The sequence below is a fragment of the Gopherus flavomarginatus genome, chromosome 12, assembly GCF_025201925.1.
Source record: "Gopherus flavomarginatus isolate rGopFla2 chromosome 12, rGopFla2.mat.asm, whole genome shotgun sequence".
In the NCBI taxonomy this organism is placed as follows: Eukaryota; Metazoa; Chordata; order Testudines; family Testudinidae; genus Gopherus; species Gopherus flavomarginatus.
In genome coordinates, this window is record NC_066628.1 from 36945370 (window position 1) to 36963919 (window position 18550).

General features: G+C 47.1%; 3 protein-coding genes across 8 annotated transcripts in view; 1 reads left to right on the forward strand and 2 right to left on the reverse strand.

The window, feature by feature from the left end:
- The window catches only part of EVPL (envoplakin), a 74617-nt gene extending 59193 nt beyond the window's left edge, over positions 1-15424 (forward strand). The window contains exon 23 of the transcript XR_007768723.1: positions 15409-15424. The gene's annotated coding sequence lies outside the window, so the exon portion shown is untranslated. The remainder of the gene's footprint in view (positions 1-15408) is intronic.
- Positions 16-12374, reverse strand: CDK3 (cyclin dependent kinase 3). Of its 5 annotated transcripts, none has more exons than XM_050919425.1 (8): positions 11935-12374; positions 9160-9307; positions 8077-8154; positions 5606-5726; positions 4516-4686; positions 3822-3923; positions 2350-2553; positions 16-1002 (listed from the first exon to the last, which is right to left on the reverse strand). In XM_050919425.1, exons 2-8 carry the CDS (start codon positions 9285-9287, stop codon positions 931-933), a joined length of 876 nt encoding a protein of 291 aa, XP_050775382.1. In that variant the 5' UTR covers positions 9288-9307; positions 11935-12374; the 3' UTR covers positions 16-930. The 5 variants fall into 5 exon arrangements, with proteins under 5 accessions (XP_050775382.1, XP_050775380.1, XP_050775383.1 ...); XM_050919423.1 differs by having other exon boundaries at positions 9160-10605; XM_050919426.1 differs by lacking the exon at positions 11935-12374 and adding an exon at positions 10522-11165.
- Positions 12513-17888, reverse strand: TEN1 (TEN1 subunit of CST complex). Of its 2 annotated transcripts, none has more exons than XM_050919476.1 (4): positions 17815-17888; positions 15762-15946; positions 15462-15619; positions 12513-13551 (listed from the first exon to the last, which is right to left on the reverse strand). In XM_050919476.1, the coding sequence occupies exons 2-4, from the start codon at positions 15848-15850 to the stop codon at positions 13415-13417; spliced, it is 384 nt and encodes a 127-aa protein (XP_050775433.1). In that variant the 5' UTR covers positions 15851-15946; positions 17815-17888; the 3' UTR covers positions 12513-13414. The 2 variants fall into 2 exon arrangements, with proteins under 2 accessions (XP_050775433.1, XP_050775434.1); XM_050919477.1 differs by lacking the exon at positions 17815-17888 and adding an exon at positions 17684-17807.
- Positions 17889-18550: the final 662 nt, after the last annotated feature.

Below are 18550 nucleotides of genomic sequence, written 5' to 3' on the forward strand. Positions count from 1 at the left end.
AGACTTAGGAACAAATTCTATGTATTTTCTTTACTGGAGGAGAGAGTTCCCACAACTGCATCAAAACCTGGTGCTAAATCACTCAAAAGATAAACAGTAAAATATTGTCAAAGCCAACCCAAGTGACTGAACTTTTTCCATTTGGACAACAAAAAGGTGTGTTCTCCAGAACTGTGACTTCACACGTTGCCATAGCGGGAGCCTTCGGCTTCTCTTTCTTGCACGATGAAGATCATTCTTAAGATATTTTCACTTGCTGTTTAACCAGGAATTAAAACTCTAAAATTCTTAAACAGTTGAAGACAGTCTTATCTAATACTAACAGCCCCTCTTCTTTTTAATAGCACTAAACAGCAACACTCCCGCCTGTAGGCAGCCGCCTCTCCCCGCTGCTTTAGGTCAAGCACTGCCTGATGCTGGGAGGGAAGCTGACAAATCTCTTTGCAATGGGCTATCTGAACCACAGCCAGGACTGGGTGCTGAAAGGACAGACAAGCTACACTGCTCCAACCCTCACTTTCGCTACACTCCCAGGCAAGGGGACAAGGATTGGAAAGTTGCTCTCCCATGTGAGAATTTAGTGTCCCCCAGTCAGTATTATAGGCTGATAGATGGTGCCATCAGGCCTGTCCCTATCACATGTAACAACTACCTCAAGAAATCTCTAAGGGCCCTAACAGATACCCCCAGCAATGGGCTGAGAGCATCCAACCACCTCTGTCTAAATAAGAACTAACACTTCCCTCCAGGTTCCTTTGTAATATGAAGGTGTTTCAACCTCAGCCAGCCTCCCTGCTCAGCCACCAGAGACGGTAAATGCACTGATGCACAGAGCTCAGCACCAGGAATACAGGCAGCCAGAGGCGCTGCGTCCTTTCATCCGCAGTGTTTCTGCAGCATGTGCTGGTCTTTGGGGTCACGGGGGCTTTGCTAGAAGAAGTACTGGTGGTTGAGGGCTGCCTTGGCAGAAATGCGCCTGTCGGGGTCATACAGTAACAACTGCTGCAAAAGAAAACCAAGAGAATTTGGGTTTTTGTTTTTGTTTTTAAAGCAGGATGTTTAATTGAACCAAATGCAAAAGCTTTCAAATAGCTCAAGCTGGTGCCGCTTCCTCTCTGCTAGACTCTGGCCTCCAGAGAGAACCAATTATTACATGGGGCCTTTATCTGACAGCCCAAGAGGGCTTTACTGACTTTAATAATCAGGTGTGGCAATATCCAAGTTGAGAAGCTAGAGACTGATATCCCCATTTTCCAGATGTGGAAACTGAGGTCCACAGACACTGTAAATTCACTTAAGGACAGAGAGTAGCAGGGCTTAGTACAGAACCAAGATCTGCTAGTCCCCAGGCTGGTGGCACCAAGCCATATGGTTTCCCAATTATTTAGAAAAAGGAGGGCACCCCAAAAAGTCCTCCGGGGGCTGCGGTCATAGACCTTGCCTGAGTTGGATCAGAGCCAGCACATTGTGCCCTGAGCATGTGCAGGGTAGGAGTCTGTTCCAGACAAGCAGGCTGGCCACACTTCTGCAGCTGTACTTCACAGCACAATTCCTCTGCCCCCTTTCTCCACCCCCACCCCTGGTAAATCACTGCCCAATAACCCATCTTGGATCAAAAAATCACAGGCAAAGGAACACTGTAAAAGGTGAAATCCCTTCCACCAGCCTGTGTTTCCTGGAGGGTTCTACTAAGTGTAGTTTTAACAGCTGTTCCACGACTGCAGGATTTTCTTACTCTAGTTACTAAGAGGGAAAACACACTACAGCATGAATGTGCATTGATTTATCAATATACACCCATCCTGCACCACAGCTACTATGTAGCACTTAGCAACCTACGTTACTAGCTCTGCTGCTGAAGGGGGCTGGGAATCTGTTGTTAAGACCAAGATTCCAGGTGTAGTCGTCACACATACAGCTAGTTTGTACGTTTTTCAGTGTGGAAGACACTGGAGGGACGTTAAAAGAGAGAAACAGCAATCACCCCAATACTCCGGCCCCCTGAATCTTTTTAGGTGCTCAGATACCACAGGAACGTGAATAGAAAAGATTCATAGCGTTTATGGCTGAAAGAGACAGTTACGATCATAGTGTAACTGCCTACACAGCACAGTATTTTAGCCAGAAAATTTCATCCAGCAATTTGTACGTGGAGCCCAGTAGAACTAATTCCTACTCCCATGCAGGAACCTGTGTGTGACCAATGGATCCAACATACAAGAGCCCGGTTCAGGGGTGAGGCAAAACACAACCACCACCTGACCTGCGCTTTGTCGTTTCAGCTGAACACATGCTTCCCCCTTTGCTCTACTGGAAGGAGCTGAGCGCCAACACCTGCTCAGAACTCACCGCCAGTAAGTCTCGCCCATCCCGATCCAAGTTTGGAACGATCTCCTTCATCTCTTTTCTCGCCCACCTGGGAAAGTTTCCTTTATAGTCAGGAAGCTGGGTCACCCCTGGCCATGCTGCCTCAGTGGGCGTGCCCAGGGTGCGGAAAATCCGGAAAAGCTGGTCAATTTCAGAATCCCCCGGAAACAGGGCTTTTCTCGTCACCTGGGAGCAACAAAAGCACCAGGTCCAGGCCATTAAGTTTCCTTCACATTATTCCCTAATAAGAATAACGTTCATCTCCAATGTAGGGCAACCCCTTCCATGGCAACATAATGCTAGGGAAGTGTCTAGTGACTGTCTCGAAGACAGCAAGTGTTTGGGAAAGTTAAATAACTGCATCTGCTTGTCCTCTTCATTCCACCACCCCCACCCTGGGCTCTGCTCCTCTCGCTGATATATGTACAAACACATGGGAGTTCCCCTCAGCGTATTTCTCTCCCACCTGCTCCCCTTCTCCACTCCCCTTGCAGATTTTGTCCGGCTGCACAAGCTCCCTCCCCACTGATAGTTCTGATCCCTGAGGGCATCCTCTGCTTCTGCCCTCTAATCTGGCAGCAGGCCCTAGTGGTGGCAGCTAGGCCCGTCTTCTCCTTGTTTCAAGCTGCTTTTAAAGGAATCCAGATTTTTTGGCATGTGAGGTGAAATGCCAGCTCTCTGCAGACCACAGTGTGAGAGCCTCGGGCACAGGCGGACATGAGTTCTGTAATGCAGTCTTCTTGCTGCACCCAGCTCTTAGCAGCAGTTATCCAAGCACTGAGGTTAAAATAGGGTAACCATATTTCCCCAAAGGGAAAACGGGACACCGCACAGGGCCGGCCTGAAGCCCTCCTCTCCCCCCCATGCATGGGGCTGGCCTGAGCGTCCCCTGCCCCCAGCCCAGGGCCAGCCTGAGCCCACCTGTGTGGGGCTAGCCCAAAGCCCCCCTCTACCCTCAGTGCAGGGCCAGCCCAAGATCCCCTGCTGCCCACCCACAGAGGGCTGACTCAGTCCAAGCTGCTCTCCCAAGCCCACCCTCCGATGCACGGCTGGCGTTGCCGCTCTACCCCTGCATATCCGCTAAGGGTCGCACCCCACTTTTTGGCAAAACTGGGCATTTGTCCCCTTTGGTCTTGCCGTCCTGTTTTGGCCAGCCCAGGTAAAATTTCACCCTGATGTAGAGGGCAGTTTTTGGAAGATTTAAGTGCGCATATAGAGAGAAATAGGCTGTAAGTGGAGGCTAATTCTTGTGCTGGGCCCTGCCTATGGGGAGTGAATTTTACCCTGAATGCACAGTTAAGAAGCTTCTAACTTCCTAGCTGCCTTTTCCGTGGTGTATTCCCAGTGCCATCCAGGACCATGGTAAGAAATGGATAAGCGTGAGCCTGAATAGCATGAAGGTGATGTTAAAAAGAAGGGACCATTCACTTAGAAAAAGGTTAAGCCTATTCTACCATTTCTGCAAAGATACAGCCAATGCTCCAGACATCCACTGCAGTCGAGTAGTATTTACATCCCAGCAAGATTTCGGGGGCCCGGTACCATAAGGTTACCACCTACAAGAAACCAAAACAAAAGCATTAGTCCAGGGGTAGACAATTTTTTTTGTCAAGGTCCAGACTCCAGAGAAGAAAATTTAAATAAAATTTCAGGGTCTGTTCAAAAGCATCTGGTGGTCCAGATCTGGCCCACAGTCCACCTATTGGCTACCCCTTCTTCAGTCTAGTTTCACTTGGCAGGTGCACACAGGTCTCTGCTCTTAGCAAGGGACAGTTCCTCCTGTGTTCAGCTTGGAAAGATTATTTATGTATAACATCCATCTATGCCCCCTCCAGCCACACAGGAAGTGGCATCTAAGCAACAGTGCAGGCCACTGTAGTGCCCGATACACAGATTTTACAGTGATGAGCATATTAGATATTCATAGATTACATTATTTTTCATAAAAACAAAGAGCCCTTGTAGCACTTTAGAGACTAACCCACAAGGACTCCTTGTTGTTTTGCTGACACAGACTAACATGGCTACCCCTGTGAAATCATTATTTTCATAGGAGTCAAATAATTCAGATGGGAGAAACCAGAGAGCGAGACTGGCACTAAGATACCCAGGTGAAGGCCCTTAGGTCAGATGGGACACAGCCATTACCTCGTGAGTGTAAGTGCGCAGTGGCACCCCGAAGGCTCTAGCCAGACCAAAATCTGCCAGTTTGATGGCTCCCACTTCATTGATAAGCAAATTCTGAGGCTTTAAGTCTCTATGAATGACTCTGTGCGAGTGACAGAAGTTCACACCCTGCAGCAGCTGGAACAGATAGCTCTAAAAGGAGAGATTCAGACATCCATGCAATGAGACAATGTGAAAAACTGGGCTGGTTAAATGACAACCTTTGAAATATGGTAGATCTTCATTAAGGAAGTGTCCAACATCTGTATGGAAAATATTTCACAGCTGCAATATAACTTCAAAAAAGAACTAGATACATTCATGGAGGATAGATCCATCAATGGCTATTAGCCAGGATGGGGAGGGATGGTGTCCCTAGCCTCTGTTTGCCAGAAGCTGGGAATGAGCAACAGGGGATGGATCACTGGATGATTCCCTGTTCTGTTCATTCCCTCTGGGGCACCTTGCACTGGCCACTGTCAGAAGACAGGATACAGGGCTGGATGGACTGATGGTGTGACCCAGTAGGGCCGTTCTTATGTTCTTAACTTCTCCCCCACAGCCCAGATGCCCAAGCTCCATCCAAACCCAAGGCAGAGGTTCTGACCACAACCCAGCAATACACTGACACGTTCCTGCTACCTTGGGGAGGGAAGGAGTCAAATCCACGCTGTGCTGTCACTGACACTGCCAGTGCCAGCAGCATGTTGCTCAATATAAAAAGAATTAGCGGTAGCTCCCTGGACTGTCTCCCCCAACTTCATTTGTTTTGTTGTTGGTCAAACTGAGAAGTCTGGAAATGGCTGGGAAATTAACTAACCAGACAATACTGTCTACAATCTTGGGCCTGACTTGCAGAGGTGCTCATCACTCATGGCTCCCACTGCCTTCTGTGGGAGTCAGTTATTTACTGTGGGAGCTTACCAACAATTTCCACTATCAGTATAAAGTCTCTAACACACAGCTGAGCAGTTCTGGGTCCATCCAACAGAGGGCAGCAGGTATAAACACAGCCTTAATGGCCTGTAGGTATTTTGCAAAGGTGGCACTCTTACTTCTCTAAACTTCGTACCTTTACCAAACTTAAAGGGAGCTCCCCTGTCCGGGACGAGTCCATGTACTTTTTCAAGTCCTGATTCAGATACTCAAACACCAGATACAGCTTCTTCTGACTGTGCACAACATCTAGAAGCCTAAGCACAAAACACAACCATACCCAGTCTTATAAAAAACAGTCCTGACCAGCTTTATACAGCAGTGCTCCAAACCAATACTTATTTCTGTAATGAAACAGGGGTAGAACAGGCCAGTGGGTAACACAGATAGGTTCTCCTCTAGCAGGCCCACAATCCCTTTGCTAGCGTCTTTTCTTCAGCAGCTAAATGGAACAGGATTTATTTGAAATGCCTCGTGCCTTACTAGCCATTCTCTAACTTCTCTACATTATATTAGCAGCAGCTAGTTTGTAAATGGAATAATAGGGCCAGGTGACCAATGTGTGTAACCTGGCAGAGCTTCATTGAAAGGCAGAGCTGTGCCAGCTGAGAAGCTGGCCCATTGTATCTGGTAAGACTTGGAAGGAAGAGTTTAGTGCGGGTGACAAACCATCCTCCACGTGACTAGGCATTCCTGAAAAGAACAAGGACAGCCTGATGAAAGCAAAAATGTAGCCAATACGCATTAGGTGGGTGGATTCTCCATCACTTCCCATTTTTAAATCCAGATGGGAGTTCTGCTTTCAGAATTATTGTGGGGAAGTTCTCCAGCCTGTGTTATACAAGAGGTCAGACCAGATGATCACAATGGTCTCTTCTGGTCTTTGAATCTATCAGTACGTCTACACGGCAATACAAATCCCACTGCACTGAGTCATAGGTGCCGACTCCATGGGTGCTTTGGGGCGAGAGCGCCCACGGGGAAAAAGTAGTGGGTGCTCTGCACCCACCGGCACCCCGGCACCCCGCCGTGCCTCACCTCCCCCTTCTCCCCTGAGCGTACCCGCTCCTCTGCCTACCTCCCAGCGCTTGCCACCACCAAACAGCTGTAGCAAGCTCCGGGAGCGAAGGAGGAGCAGGAACGTGGTGCACTCAGGGGAGGAGGCAGGGCTGGCATTTGGGGAAGGAGTTGAACAGGGGCAGGAGAGGGCAGAGGTGGGGCAGGCACTTTGGGGAAGGGGTTGGAATAGGGGCAGGGCAGGGGTGGAGTTGGGGCGGGGCCAGGGGCCAATGGGGGTCAAGCACCCTCTGGTGCCAGAATAAGTCGGTGCCTATGCACTGAGTCTTGGAACCTGGGTCAGCTGACCTGGGCTTCCAGGGCTCAGGCTGCAGCTCTGTAAAATTGCAGTGTAGATGTGCAGCCTCGGGCTGGAGCCTGGGGTCTGAGACCCCCGCATGGATTCTCAGAGCCTGGGCTCCAGCCTGAGCCCGAACATCTACACTGCAATTTTATAGCCCCATGAGCCCTAGTCTGCTGACCCGGGCTGGCCATGGCTCTTTCGCTGAAGTGCAGCTGTATTACAAATCTAGTTGGAAGGGTAACATGCTGCTGCTGCTGCTGCTCTCCAAAATAGCCACTCCAGAGCTGCAGCTCTGGCCTGGATTTTAAGGAGGGGAGAGGAAATCTTGCTTGGGAAGGTCTTTCAGAAAGGAGTGAGCCTTGACCAGGAAAGCTTGCAAGTAGCCAGGCAGTCTGGCTAATGCTGAGAAAAGGGGCAAAGGTAACCAACCCCCGAGAGTTAGAGCCCTGCTGTAAGACACCCTGTTGTTTTTCACAGCCAAAGCATGGCATTCAGTTTCCTTGGCCACCTATCTCCATTTCTGTTTATTTGTCATCTGACTCTCAACACCCAGACACATTTTTACATCATGTTTCTTGCATTTGAATTTCTCCACAAAAGTCTCGCAGTCACGGTCATCTTCTCCAATAGCTCAGCAAGGTGACAAAGTTTAAAAACCAAAAACACACTGAGGACATTTCCAGGGGAAAAACAAGGTTTGAGATGCCCAATGGAGAAAAAGGCCATTATGTTCTCTACAGCACTAATGCAACCGCAGAAGGAAAAAGAAACACGTGAAGATTGTGAAATTGTAAATCTGCTCCACTTTGAACGCTAATTCACGCTGTTAAAAGAGATTGTTCAGCTGATTTTTAAGTTCCAGACACTTCTTAATGTGTGTCTGTGTCTAAAAATATAATCCATCCGCTGGAACTGTGGGCTTTTTCCAGCGCTCTGTGTCAGGGTAATGACTGAATAACACTCAGGGACTTTGATAGGCACTTACTGTTTGAAAAATAGCTAAGTGAGTGGTTATGGCAGAGAGCGAGCAGAAAACAATTTTTTTTTTATACGTGAATGACTGAGAGATGCCTTGTCTGTTTCCTTTTTATCAACTACCCTTTTACTTGGCACATACAAAGCTGGGAGACGTTTAACATCCTTGTGCTGCTCAGCCTGACACAACTGCACTTGACCTGTAGTGAGTGAGTCGTACTGCAATGACCCGACCGCCCCCACTCCATGGCCAGACTGAGTGCTTCTCTTACCTCACTATGTTTGGGTGCTTAAGTTCTTTAAGCAGAGAGATTTCTCGGATTGCTGTACTCGGAACCCCTTCTGTCTCCCTGTGGGGAAAAACAGACTCATTATTTCCTGGGGTGATGCTAGCAGGTAAATGCCAATTCAGCTGGTCATGTGGCTCATGGACGTCCTCCTTTCTGATCTTTCTTTTTGGTGGAAACTCACAGGGGCTTAGGACAGAAAATATAAGGGATCTCGATCTAGGACCCTCTCCTCTCCATATGTATATAGACAACTTAGGCCTAGATTTTTCAGGAGAGATCAGGATCAGATTTTCAAGTGCTCAGCACACATAACTGGGGCCAGAGCTCAGTCATACATGTCAATGTGGGTGAGGTGTGCTCCTGAAAATCTGGCCCTTCTTTATACGGCCAAGCAAAAGCCCTAAGCCAGCCTGGTTGTCCCACTGGCATGCGCAGAGGCAGCCCAGCCAAATTCCAACAAGTGTTGGCTCTGGTTTGAGGCTGTCCATGCTAGGGAGAGAATTGCTTTAAGACTAGCTTGAGAAGGAGCATGCAGAGGGGGATGTTATGACAGTGTGTACAAGCCTGTGCCCCAGAAACTGGCCATCTTAGAATACTCGTTCTCAGACTGACCGTGTTTCCCGTTCCTGTCGGGGAGCTCTTAGCTTGTCCATGCTGATCAGTAAGTTTGAATGAGGGGTGAGGATTGTGTGCCATTAGGAAGGTTAGGCCTTGTCTACTGTGCAGCACAAACTGGCCTGGCTAGATGATGGTTCTCGAGTATGGTTTGGGCACAGCTGCGCTTGATAACCATTTCAAGCTTGACTGGAGATGGCATGGTTTGCTGCTCCCTTTTGGACTGGGTTTTGATCCTAAGAGGTTTAGACTATGCTACAGACAGGCCCAGCAAGGCACTATTGTGGCTTCTTAATGCTGTGATGGGGGTTGCCTAACCATGTTACAACAGCAGCTGTGTTGGGAAAACATTTTAGACAGTTTCAAACCCCAGCATTGGCAGGACCCTGGACTTCTGGCTTCAGGGTGGAATGTGTGAGCTGGACTGTGGTTGGGATCGTGGACACTCACGAATCCAGACGGATCTTCTTCAGAGCCACCAGCTGGCCTGTCCGCTTGTTCCTCGCCTTGTACACCACTCCGTAGGTGCCTTCCCCAATCTTCTCCACCTTCTGGAACACATCCTGGAACGTGTCCATGGTCCGTCAGCAGCTTGGCACTGAAACATTCCTCCATTCATTAGTCAGAGTCCCACTTTGCCATTTCAGTCCCGCACATTTTAACATTGCCCTCTGTTGCAGAGTACCAGCAAACCCTGCCTTTCAATGAACATCCCAGGAACTGAAGGTATTGTTGGATGGAAAAAGGTACTGCAATTGCATTAAACCCTTTCCATAGCAATATCCCATCCGTTCCCTAACCCCTGCAAAGAAAATTCCCCTTAATAATACCCCATAGCACAGCCCAGAGGTAGTGCTTATGTTTATTCACATCCAAACAAGAGTCTCAAGGCATGTCTCATGGCAGTGCTACTCTATATATAAACAAACATGCACATCCCAAGTTGTCCTACATACTATACATAGGCAAGGAAGATGCTTGCCCTTCAGTGCAAAACTCCAAGCTGTTTCAGTCCAGTGCCTCAAGCAATTCACAAATACCCTGGTTTCAATTTCTAATGCACACATTTCTAGTGACTAAATACCCCTCTTGAATTAAATAATACACTTATTAGGCGAATACATTGGAGAAAATGACTAGTAGTTGAGGACTGGACTGATCCTGACCACATAAGATCACTCTCTCTCTCAAGATGCCTGTTTCCTCCTGTGACTTTGAACAAGCCACTTACTTACCCTGCCTCACCTTCCCTTTCTGTTAAATGGGCTTGGGGGCTGTGAGAATGAGTTATGAATTAAAAGCCCTATTAGTGCTAAGAATTAGTGCTATTTATATCTTATCAGTTCAATACCATCTGCTCTATTTTCAACCAAGTCTCCTAATTAGGTGTAAAACCATTTGTCTTTTCTCAGCCTGAGCAGCCCCAGGCCTCTGTGTATTAAACTTCCTAAAGCTGACTCTGATGGCCTGTAGAAAATGATCCAGCTGCTATTGTGTCCCTTGTGCTGGGCCATAATTACTGTATTGCTCTTCCCCTGTATTTCTATAGCTAGCATTTCTGCATGCAACCTGGCCCCTGCAGCCTGTGGGAAAAGAGAGCTAATACTTTAAAAATGGATTTGCCATAATGTACCAGCTTTCCTTCAATATTTAACTTAAACACTGGGAGGTTGAAGGGTAGGTTTTAAGGCAGGCCCGCAGCCCCTCCTATGCAGGCTGGCCAGTTTCTGCACTCTGCATCCTGCATCCAGTGTGAAATGGCTGTCTCCTCTCCAGCCACACTGCATGCTCCTGCCCACATGCTCACCTCACCTTCTCAGTGGATTCTTCCTGCTGAGCTACTGGGTGCCAAAGGGTCAAACTTCATTCCACTCTGGTGCCCAGGTCATTTGACCACTAGGGGGAAACATACTTCAAAATGTTATAGTGTCTAAAAAAAGTTACAATCAAATGCACTCGCTGGTGCTGGCCACTGCTGGGGTAAGAGGAGGAAAGACTTTTGTTCTGCTAAGCGGCATTTACACCCTTCCAGCTGCTAGCTGGCTGGGGAGGATGACGACCCAGACAAGGGACACAAGCAGAATTGCAGTGGAAGAAATGTAACATGATGGGGGATCAATTTAGTTACCCTGTTTTCCACAATCTTAAGTATAATTGCTAACAAAATCAGTATTATGATAAAATTGGGAGCTCGACAGCGACTGTCCAGGAAACAAGTCACTTAAGGGCTCATCCTCCATGCTGACGGACAGCTGAGAACTGAACAGAGCGTACACTCCTTGGGGCAGGGCGTGTCTCTTTGTTCGGTGTTTATAATGCACCGAGCACAGAGTCCTAGTCCATGACCGGAGTGCCTCGTCACAACCATAATACAAATAACTTTAATAAATACCTTTATGCTTTGCAAAATGGTCAACAAATATCTACCAGCCCAAGCAGATTCTGTCTGCCCTTAGTAAGATGATGGGAGGGAAAAAAATTTTACTTATCGGTCCAAAAAAAAATGTTGGATTTGGCTTGCAGTATTGTGTAAGGCTCCCTCAAGAGGCTCTCAATTCCAATGTACAGCAAAGGGAAGAGGCCTCTTTATGCCACATTTAGTGTATGTGTCATGGTTCTCTTCCTTGGTGACTCTCTCCTATGCCCTCCGACGTGGAATGGCAAGGCATACGTGGGTGGTACACTCCACTGACTCCACAGATCTTTGGCATGGAGGACAAGGGTGTAAGAATAATGACCTAAAATGTCCTCAGTTGTTCCACAGCTGAGCTAGTAGCTTAAAAACTAATAGTCCAAGTTTAAGATGGTTCAGGCACCCACAAAACAATTGTATCTGAACGTTACTAGTCAATTGTAATGTCTGCATGCTCTAGTCCAGGCGTTTGGGAGAACCAAACTACTTCTCGAGACTCCATCTCAGGTTTTACAGTGAGCTCAGAGCACATGAAGATGAGGCTTAATAACTGTGTGAATAAACATACAGTGCAACAAACTCAAACAAGATAGTGAGCTGCGTAAATTACAGGCAAGTCTCCGGTCTTGGTTTCAGGCACCAGGTAAAGTGGAACCTAATATACACCTAGCTCCCTCTGGCTTCCATATTGGGAATTCACTAGCTAGAGTTTCTTTTATTGCATGGGCTGGTCTACACTGGGGCGGGAGGGAGGAAATCGATCTAAGATACACAACTTCAGCTACATGTCGAAGTATCTTAGTTCGACTTACCTGGCCGTCCTCACGGCGGCAAGTCGACCGCCGCGGCTCCCCTGTCAATTCCACTTACCCCTCCTGCTGAGGCAGAGTACAGGCGTCGATTCAGGGATCGATTTATCGCATCTAGACAAGACGCGATAAATTAATCCCCGATAGATCGATTACTACCCGCCATCCAGCGGGTAGTGTAGACGTGGTCTATGTCACCACAGAATCTACACGCCAAACAAGTAACTGAAGTGCAAAGTGTTGTCCAGTTGGACGTCTCAGTGAATGCTGCTCCTCACCTCTCCTTGGGAGGTTTTCTACAGCAGCTGAGTTTGTTTGTTTGTTTTTATTCCCCTCCCACAGACATTCTCTTTCCCCGCCCCACGTTAATGTTTGTCTTCATTTACAGCAGTATGGCTTTGGTAAACAGATGGGTCTTGTAGTGTGTTCTGAAGGTCCTCCTCCTGTGGCTCTTCCAAAGCCAGGTACCCTTGAACACCCAGACTCAGTTCCCTGTGTCTTCAGCAGAGTTGCAGCAGGGATGAATTCAGGCCCCTTAACATGAATGCAGTTTTTAATCACTAACAGAAGCAGGCTGCATGCTCTTTTCATCTCCTAGATTTATGAACATTTCAGTCAAAGAACACATTCAATACCATAATAAAACAGACAATTTAGATTTTCTTAAGGGAAAGCACCTCCAGGATCAGACTCTCTCCTACTCTTGTCCTGTAAAAGAGCGAAATAAATGACTAACCTCCATCTGCGGGGCACTACAATTTTATATTCCAGAATTCATTGGGCCAAATTCCTTCCTCAAACACACGCACCCAACTCCCCCTGACGTCAACAGACACTGTCCACGCTCGTCTCAGTCTGAGATATTGACTTTAACTGCAAAGATGCACCAACTAGTGCAATTAATTGGTGCATCATTTTCTTGTTTCTAGAAACCTGGGTTCAAATCCTGGACTCAGCTCTTGCGTGATGAGGATTTGGTCCTGTCCTCTGGGAGGAATTTCTTAAAGTTGCCATTCAATTCAGCATGCTTCCCAGTCTCTTTTCCAGACAGGCTTGAGCACTGAAACCGTGGGTGTTTGTAAGGGTCAGGACTGAGGTGCACTGGCAGAGCTGCATGGGGCCCATGACTGGAATAGTGGAGGGTATTTCAGATTAGGTCTGAGACTTATTGACAGAAGTGTGAGGGTGAACCAGCTTAAACCCCTGGTATCCGTGACTTTCCCAGGCACTCAGCTCATCCCATTGATGTGACAGGACAGAAAAGAATGATTTTAAAAATAAGCCCCTGACAACACCTAAGGCAAATGCATGTTCGGAGGACATCCAAAACCTGAAACACTGTGGAAAGGGACAGCAACCTCGGAACCAGACTGGGGTCATGGTGCCAAAACAGCAGAAGATCAGCAGGGTGCAGAGAAGGATGGAAGGCAGGTGATGCATCTGAGACCTGGGCTCAGTTCAACACCACCTTCCTCCAGTAAGACTAGGAAGCACTGCTCTCCACCTGCCCCTGTCTCTCTTGGAAATATCGCCGCTGCTCCTGTATTGCCTGCTCCAGCAAGGGCAGATTCATCCCTTCCACGCACATCAGCACCCGAGCCTTCAGCACAGGCCTCTCGCCTGCAAATATAAAATAATGAATGCAGCTTCTTGAGAGGAGAACGGTTACATAGCATCTTTTGCTCAGACTGAACCCCCACTGTTACGTACTAGGACTTGAAAGAGAAATTGAGAGAGAGGCAGGAGAAAATAAGAGGTGAGCTGAATTTTAAAAGTAGGCGGAGAACAACTAAAGCAGAGAGTTATGGGGAGATTGTTCCATAGAGCAGGAGTCCTGGGTTCTGAAACTAGCCCTGTCACTGACTAGCTGTGGGACTTTCTGGTCTTAGTCCTGTTTCACTGCCTCACCTGCAAAATGAGAACAATTCCCTGTGAGACTGAAATCATTCATGTTTAGACTGTGCTTGGAGACAGTCAGCTGGAAGGCAATCCAGAAAGGCACGCTGTTACAAATCAGATATGTAATAAGTCTCAAACTAAGAATAATTCCAGTCACAAATAATTATTATTACAAGGTGTTGCCTGGGACAAAGTCACTCAGCTTCACTTAGCAGTCATACAACCAAGCCAAGATTTGCTTTCTACATCTTATGATGCAAATAAAATGATCCACAGAGCACCATAGCAAATTGGATCTGGCGCCCTTCATCACCAATCTTGTCGGATTGCTTTAATGCCTCCTAATCCATGCCTCAGAGTGGGGATGTATTTGTGATGCTCTGAGGGAAGGAGAAGAGACGCAAAGATTTCTAAGCTGTGGTTCAAGTTAAACAGCATGTTACAATGCAGTGAGTTAAATGTGTTTGCAAATTACAAAATACTGACACGGAAAGGCAACTACAGGCTGGAGAGTTATTGAAAATTTAGGGCTAGGACAGAAAGGCTTGGGGCGGGGGGAGGAATTCTCCTTAATTTCCCAGGGTACATGTGCAGACACACATCCCTGCTGCTTTAGCTGTGTAGAAATTGCACTTTGCTCACTGTGTCGGCGCTCAGTGCACAAGCATCGGGTCCTGTTTGTGGAGCTATGCGAATCCCAAATGATGAGGATAGAAAATATTTGTCTCTGTGGCACCTTCGCTCCGAGGATCTCCAAGCACTTTATAGGCTAATCAGTCCTCACAGCAACACTGTTAGCCTAATAATGATCCTCCTCGTTTTACAGGTGGGGAAACTGAGGCACAGGACAGGGGCGTGACTTTCCCAAGCTCCCACAGTGAGTCAGTGGCAGAGTCAGAAATAGAACCCAGATCTCCTGACCCTCGGTTCTGTACTTTAAAACCAACCTTCCTCCTTATAACATGGGTTCGCTGCAATTCATTTCAGCTAAAACGTTAATTTTAAAATACACTTGTTGGTTTTAACATCGGTGCTTTAAATGTGTGAAACGACAGTACTCTACGATCAAACGTGTCTTCTAATGTTGCCACTTCCTAAGACTTTGAAACACAAACACGCTGAGCTGCACTTGGCCATCCCAAGCCTCTGCAGGGAATACCAGTTTCTCTGTAACCAACTGATTAACTGCACAGTAATATCAAAGAGCAGGGATCACAGGGTTCTGAGATAAGACTATCTTTTAGAAAGGAAAGGTCCTTTATCAGAGCCACAAAAGTAGTAATATTTGGCATTTCTATAGCGCCTTTCATGTGCCAATCTCAAAGTACTTTATGAAGGTGGATAAGGATATTATACATGGGGAAACTGAGGCACAGAGCAGCAGAGTGATTTGCCCAAGGTCACACAGGAAATCAGTGGCAGACTCGGGAATAGAACCTGCTCTAACCATAAGACATGCTGTGTCTCAAAGTGAGTTTGAATGATTTTCTTTACCTAATAGAACAGTTGCTTTGGGTGGAGAGGGAGAGCAAAAGAAGCCAGAGGCCTAACTGGTGCCTGTTTTTTTCCATTCCCCAGACAAACAGACAGCTCCTTCTTTCACATAAGGAGAAAATCAAAGAAGCACTTACCATCCCTCTGCTCAATCTCTCCCAGAGCCACATATAGGGATCCAAGCTGGGCTTGGAATGGTTCCACAAATTTGGTGCAAACACAGACCTGGTGCTGGACTGAACTGTGCAGGGCTGTCAGGATGGCTTCAGACTGGACCATGTCATAACAGTGTAACCTGAAACACAATTGATTCAGTGAACTCAGCAGCAGGGACCCTAAAAAGTGAGTTGAGAGGACGCAAGGAAGGAAAAAAAGAAATACAGACATGACAGAGACACTACTGAAAGTAGCGCTGGCCTGAAAAAAGCTGCTCTCACCTGCCAAATGTTCGCAGTGTCTCCCCATCGGCAACTGATCCAGAGTTAATCTCCCAAGGAAAATAATAAACAGCAGGACTGGGCAGCATCTTGCAGAGCTGCTGCTGCAGGTTCCACAAGCAGACAAAATTCTGGGCAGGTATTTAAAGGGATGTTACTCAACCTTCATAGGCCCCAAAATGTACCTACAAAAAACCCAATGGATGCATGAAGCCTGTGTGGTATCTTATAACTGTAGCCATTATACCTGTTAAATGTCTTTAAAGAGAACCCAAGCAGGCCTGCTTAAGCAGACTGTGAAAGCAGGGAACTGTTCAGCTTGGACGCACCCTGTTCAGAACGCAGTGAGACATGGGTCTCCACCCATCGGAGGTGATGGCCAAGGGAACCGAAAGCCTGAGTGAGTGAAAACAGGTGCATCTGCCCTGCACTCTGACAAGTAACACACAGACTTTCTGTTGGGTGATGACCCAAATCAGTCAGTTGACAGCATCCTGAAGCTAAGTACCTATTAGTAAGAAAGCGTGTGTGCTTGTGCATGTGTTTTAAAGACTATCACAGATGTGTGGGTGTTGTAACAGGTTCCAATCAAAATTGTCGCAGAATAGTTTTAAAACTGAACAAATTACTTTTGTTAACTGGGATTATAGAACACAGTGCATATATCTACCATAGCTAATGGTTTCACCCAGCCTTTCAAGTTCTAGGTGTATGCAGACATAAGACAAAGTGTGCAAGCTTTCTGAACTGTCAAACATAGGCAGTTAGCTTAGGTTGTTAGGATGTGACTAACCCTCCTACAACTAAAATAATTCATTGGGAAATAGGCTAAAAAGGTTGACTAATGTAGATCTACTGGGAAGAAGACCTTGGTGATTTGGCATGTAAGTAACTTACCAAATTTGTTTTGTGATCTAGCAGCTGATGGTTTTTCCTCTGAGTTTGCAGCACTAGAGTTGATAACCAACTGGCATGAGTGAGACCCTATCCTTAGGGACTCTGTCAAAAATCTAAACAAAGTCACCTTTCCAAATTAGTAATTATCAATGTTTTCTACTGCAGCTGTGTAACTTGAGTCTGAAATCTGAAGGGCTATACTGACTAACTTTCTAATGTAGTAATAACAGAAAGTAAATGGAGTTAGACCTACCTACATGCAGTCTGCATTTGACCTATAGGTTCTACAAATGAAGGAGTCCTGGTCAAGACAAGATTGTTCCCTGTTGTACATTTACTACTGTATTGAACCACCTACTTTCAAATAGGGTTTCATGCACTTCCCACTGTCATGTTAAAGAAAACTTGCTTCAGAAGTAGCAGACAGGATAGTCTCACTTTACTGCTCTCATCTCTGGCATGCTGGGATCAGGCTATTTAAGGTTTACTATTGGTATTACAGTTTCAGGAACCATTGGGGAAGGGGGCTGGAGTAGCGGGGAGCAGGGCCTCAGAGAAGGGGCAGGGGTGGGGCCAGGGTGTTCAGTTTTGTGCAGTTAGACAGTTGGCAACCCGCAGCAGCAGCAGTTGACTGGGGGAGGAGGGAAGCAAAAGGGTGAGCGATGGAAAGAGGAGACTGCGAAGGGGGGAAGAAGGGAGAACAAGGAGGGGGAACTGGAGGGTTTGGGGGCAGTCCGTGAGGAAAGGATAGCTGAGGAGTTCAGGGGACCCGAGGGTGTATAACAGGGTCAAGGGGGTTGTGCTCCAACACTCTGCAGGAACACACAGTGTCTCTTCTCCCCAAAATCTGGGGGTCACCTCATGTTCAATGCTATAGCACATTAGCCATTTACCTCCTAGTCGGGAACCTCAGTCACTCAAGCCAAGGGGAGCCTAACTCACCACACGACTTAGCAGGGCTGCTCCCACCACATTTTGTGTCACGTGTCTGTTCCCTTAGCTCAGCCCATTCCCCACCCTTTTACCTCTGATTTCTCTTTCAGGATCTTTAGGGCCTGCTCTGTGGTTTTTTTCACCCTCCGTTAGGGTCTCTGTGACCTTCCCTCATTCTCTTGGGACCTTGGGGGGAGAGGTCATACAACGCGCTGCCGCTTACCTCTCTCCCTAGGACGCCTGCTTACACACACACACACACCGGGAACTTGGAAGCCAGACAGAGCTCTGCGATAAATCTCCTCCCCCTGCCTTCCCACGTGGCCAGGCGGCTGGCCACATGATTAGAAGAAATTGTTCAGCCCAGTCTTGCCTTGCAGGTGGCAGCTGCAAAGCGGTGAATGTGCATAGTCGGGTTCTCCCAGCTATTTAAAGAATGTCTGCCTCCCTTAATCACTTCCTCTGCTTTGTGCCAATGATGTCTTGCAACCTGTGGCTTTAATAGTTATTGGCTCCTTCCCACATATTTCTGAAAAATGTATTACACAGGTGCATTGGACAGGGGGCAGTCACAGTTTCCAAAGGTAGGAGGCTAGATATATGCAGCTAAAATAGAGAAATCCAGGCCAGTAACGTATGTTTAGTATCTATATAATGTTATTGTCAGGGACTCTAACCCCAAAGGCAAAGTTCGTTGTCTGACCGCGAGAGAGACAGGCAACACCAGCAAGGTCCGATCAAAAGCTCTTTATTGACAAGTGCACGCATCAATAGAGAGCAGCTCGTCTCCTGAGAGAACCAGCCTGCCCTTTACATCTTAGTATAAGCCTATATAGACAGTTCCGTCGTGTCATAAATTATTCACTAGAGCAACCCACCCCCTTCTTCTAACAACTAGAAACCAGACACCTTTAGTATACATGCATGCCTAAAGTTAGAAATGTAGGGGAGTTAAAAAC

Coding starts and splice junctions, on each gene's coding strand:
- TEN1 (XM_050919476.1), bottom strand. CDS start 15,850: ATGCTGCCCAGTCCTGCTGTTTATTATTTTCCTTGGGAGATTAACTCT. Junction 15,620..15,761: donor ACACTGCGAACATTTGGCAG/GTGAGAGCAGCT, acceptor ATTGTGTTTCAG/GTTACACTGTTATGACATGG. Junction 13,552..15,461: donor AGAGATTGAGCAGAGGGATG/GTAAGTGCTTCT, acceptor TTATATTTGCAG/GCGAGAGGCCTGTGCTGAAG.
- CDK3 (XM_050919425.1), bottom strand. CDS start 9,287: ATGGACACGTTCCAGGATGTGTTCCAGAAGGTGGAGAAGATTGGGGAA. Junction 5,727..8,076: donor AAGCACCCAAACATAGTGAG/GTAAGAGAAGCA, acceptor TTTTGTGCTTAG/GCTTCTAGATGTTGTGCACA. Junction 2,554..3,821: donor GCTGTATCTTTGCAGAAATG/GTAGAATAGGCT, acceptor TGTTGCTCCCAG/GTGACGAGAAAAGCCCTGTT.